Genomic DNA, 3,568 nt, shown 5'->3' with positions numbered 1-3,568 from the left:
ACACCACTGGTCCTATAGGGCTCATCCGCCCTGGATTCCCTGTATTTTCAGTTCCTATCTGTACCAGTGTACCTCCTCTGGTCTAGCCAGACTGTTAACTATTTATGGGAGTAGAAAACCTTGTCTTTCTCCTCAAGGAGCGCCTGGTGATTTCCAACTGTGGACCGTGTGGATTGCAGTGCAACATGTAACCACTATGCCACCAGGGATCCTGTGCTTTCCAGATAGGATCAAACTGACAACAGTAACTCTAAAGCAGTGGTTCTCAACTTTCCTAATGCCGCGACTTTTTCATACAGTTCCTCATGTGTGGTGACCCACCAGCTATAAAATTATTTTTGTTGCTACTTCATCACTGTCATTTTGCTACTGTTATGAATCGGGTGAGCCCTGTGAAAGGGTCGTTGCTGAAATAATAATCAATTTCTCATGCATTCCCAGCACATAAGAAGCTTAGGGGCCAGTGAGTTTATGTTAGCATGAGGAGTGGGAACAAGGGAACAGGACGATGAGAACGGCGATATACCGCCAAAGTCAGTGCACTGTACCTGCGGAAACTATCTGTGTGTTCTACTGTTTATACTCTCAAATGTAAAACAGACTAAAGCACAAACAAGCAAACAAATCCTACTGGGTATTCACATTTATAAAGCAACTTCTTTAAGATGAAAATTTAAAATACATACGAATTATTTAATACAGAGAAGGTGAAAACATCAGTGATATTGTAATATATATAATAAGCTTTATTCTCTCCTGGGCCTATATCACTTCATGATGGTGAGTTTGAACATAAGAAAGTACAAATTATCTCTTTCAAAATATTAGAATACCAGTTGGTTTACCTATTTGTTTAAAATAACCATGGAGAGAGGGGAAAACGGAAGCTCTCTTCTGAGTACAGACCTCAAAACTGACGGGCATGTTCCTCTTCAGAGCAATTTCGAAGACTAAGCTGATCTCGGATTTATTTGCATCCTTGTCATCATCCATCTCTTTTCCAGATTCTCCATTCTAAATCACACACAAAATAAAAAATATAGGGTGGCATTAAATCTTTTATTCTGAAACAAACTTTACACATATTCTACCATCAAGAGGGCCTATCTAAAATGCAGTAGGAAACAACAAAGAGGATTCTCATGCATTCCCAGCACTTCAAACTCTCAGGCTCTTTGTCATTTGGCTTCTTGGTCTTTTTTCCCCTCAAGTAGAAGCATAAAGTTTAGAATTCTTCCTATGAAACCGCACACCAATTTGATGCCCCTTCCTGTGACTCTCTCCCCACACAAATGTGAATGTATCCTATGCTCCTGGATTGAGTTCTCTCCTTTTCCAGAAAGACCTCTATCCCTCCCATACAGGCTACTACACTGGAGTTGTAATGTGATATCTCATCTGCAATGAAGACTAAGTTGCAGAAACCATACAGAGTGTAAACCTGGATGCCGGCGCTCTGTGCCTGACTCAGGCACCCACACACATATTCACTCATTTAATATCAACTTCGTGAGGGTCTCATGAGTATTATTGTAGTTCAAGTTTTAGAGACAAAGAGACAGGCTGTATTTCTGGTGTTAAGTGAAGTCTAGCAGTCTAGAGAGGAGACCAATAACAAGGGAAGAGTTACCATGAAACTCTACAAGAGGAAAAACATCCAAGCCTCCCACCGGTGAAGATATATTTCAAAAGAAGAATAACAAGTTGTGGGAAGGAGAATCGTAGAAAATAAAATACCAAGTGCAGAATCCAATAGAGGTAAATAAACTATATAACAAGCCTGAGCTAGTTCGTATGTAAGACAGTGTGAGACTACTCTGAAAGAAGAGCTTCAATTTCCTCATTTTGTAAAATAAAGAAGGACTGTTAAAGTCAAAAAGTTCCCCTACCCCCTTTAAATTCATTGATTCTAGAGTAACACAATGTAATCCATGTTCCATAAATGTAGTATTAAGTACAAGGCATAAGAATGGTACTTCTCATTCTTCATGCCTTCTAAAATCCTGAGTTTAACCCAAACTCCGAAAGGGAAGGTAATTTTGGCAGCCACAGGAGTCTAGCATTATAGACAGGCAGCCTGAGAAGCAAATGCCAGATCACTGCTCTCATCTCTTCCCATGATATTGTTTCTTTGGTGTATACAATGTTTATTTGTCTTCTCCACGGGCTCCCTGGGGGCAGTGACCACGAGCGGGTCACACGTGCCGGCTCCACACCTGAGGAGACTTGTCGGGAACAGGCTCGTTCTGCAGGGCTTGCAGGGCTTTCAGTGCAGCATTGTGTCTAGCCGCTTGTCGAGTCTTGCCTTCCCCAAAAAACTCATTCTTTCCTACAGTCAGCTGGACATAAAAGATCTTAGGCATTGGGCAATGATACCTAAAATGAGAAAATGAAAACACTGTTAGGTCAATAATACAACTCTATACTCACTAATAAAATTGTTCTGTTTAAAATAACAAACAAAAAATAAATAAATAAATAAAATAACAAACTATATTATGTATATGCTATAACCTCCTCAATAACATTTTAAACTCATGAAAGTATTTATAAAAGATAAACTGCCACTGTGTATAGATAAAAAATACACATTGATTTATTTTTTTTTAAATCACAAATCAACCCAAAACTGAGTAAATTCTGACTCTATGTAGGTCTTCTAAGACTGTAAATCTTTACGGAAGCAGTCAGTCATCTCTCCATTAGACCATTTGGTGGGAACATAAATGGCACCAATTAATTAATAACTGATAACTTCCAATTATTAACTGGTTGTCTCTACCACAGAACACATCGAAAGAGAAGTTCTCAATCAGATTTTGACATACATCAAGCCAAATAGTCAGGAACAAATGGGTGAGGGAGCTGATACAGAGAATAAAACCAGGGCACACATTGAAGGACCAACACAGATGGCTGTGATCTTAGCAGAAGATAGTTGTGATGAGAAAGGGGAGATAGTTTATGGGCTAATTGATAAGCAGTGGAGGAAATGGTAAGCAGTTGAATGCTGGATGAATTTTGAAAGTAGAGCTGATAGGGTTCACCCAAGGACTAACAAGAGTCAAGAATAACCCCAATATTTCTGACTTGAGCAATTAGAAGACAGGAGGCAACATTGGTGGCTACAAGAAATTTGCTTATGGGGTGGCTATCAGCAGCTCTAATTTAGAGATGTTAACATATTAGTTGTTAATAGATTAGGCCTACTAGACTTTCAAGTGAAAGGCCAAGACTGTCTAGAAAGAGGTCCAAACAACACATAAAAACCAAACCCACTGCCATCGAGTGGACTCTAACACATAGCAATCCTACATAAGGTTTCCAAGGCTGTTCATCTTTGTGGGATCAGATAGCCTCATCTTTCTCTCATGTAGCCTCTAGTGTGTTTAAATCTTTGACCCTGCAGTTAGGTCAACATGTAACATGCAGCACCTCCAGAGCTCCCTGAAGCAACATACCTGAAAAATCAAACTCAATGCCATAGTCAATGCCAGCTCACATCGACCCTATAGGATAGGATAGAACTGCCCCTGTTAAGTTTCCAAGACTAACACCTTTTTTTTTT

At 39.6% G+C, this 3,568-nt stretch overlaps 1 protein-coding gene across 5 annotated transcripts in view; it reads right to left on the bottom strand.

Moving 5' to 3' along the window:
* The window catches only part of STAU2 (staufen double-stranded RNA binding protein 2), a 316,631-nt gene that overhangs the window by 202,236 nt on the left and 110,827 nt on the right, over window positions 1–3,568 (bottom strand). For all 5 annotated transcript variants that reach the window (XM_045284722.1, XM_045284675.1, XM_045284756.1 and 2 more), the window contains 2 exons: window positions 2,217–2,376; window positions 907–1,014 (listed from right to left, as the gene is read on the bottom strand). In XM_045284722.1, coding sequence (XP_045140657.1) covers window positions 907–1,014; window positions 2,217–2,376 — 268 coding nt within the window. The remainder of the gene's footprint in view (window positions 1–906; window positions 1,015–2,216; window positions 2,377–3,568) is intronic.

This window comes from Echinops telfairi, unplaced genomic scaffold, assembly GCF_000313985.2.
Source record: "Echinops telfairi isolate 266 unplaced genomic scaffold, ASM31398v2 ScPeMD7_1;HRSCAF=3_0, whole genome shotgun sequence".
Classification (NCBI taxonomy): domain Eukaryota; kingdom Metazoa; phylum Chordata; class Mammalia; order Afrosoricida; family Tenrecidae; genus Echinops; species Echinops telfairi.
Note: the sequence above shows the minus strand (reverse complement) of the source record. Positions and strands in the feature narration are given on the sequence as shown.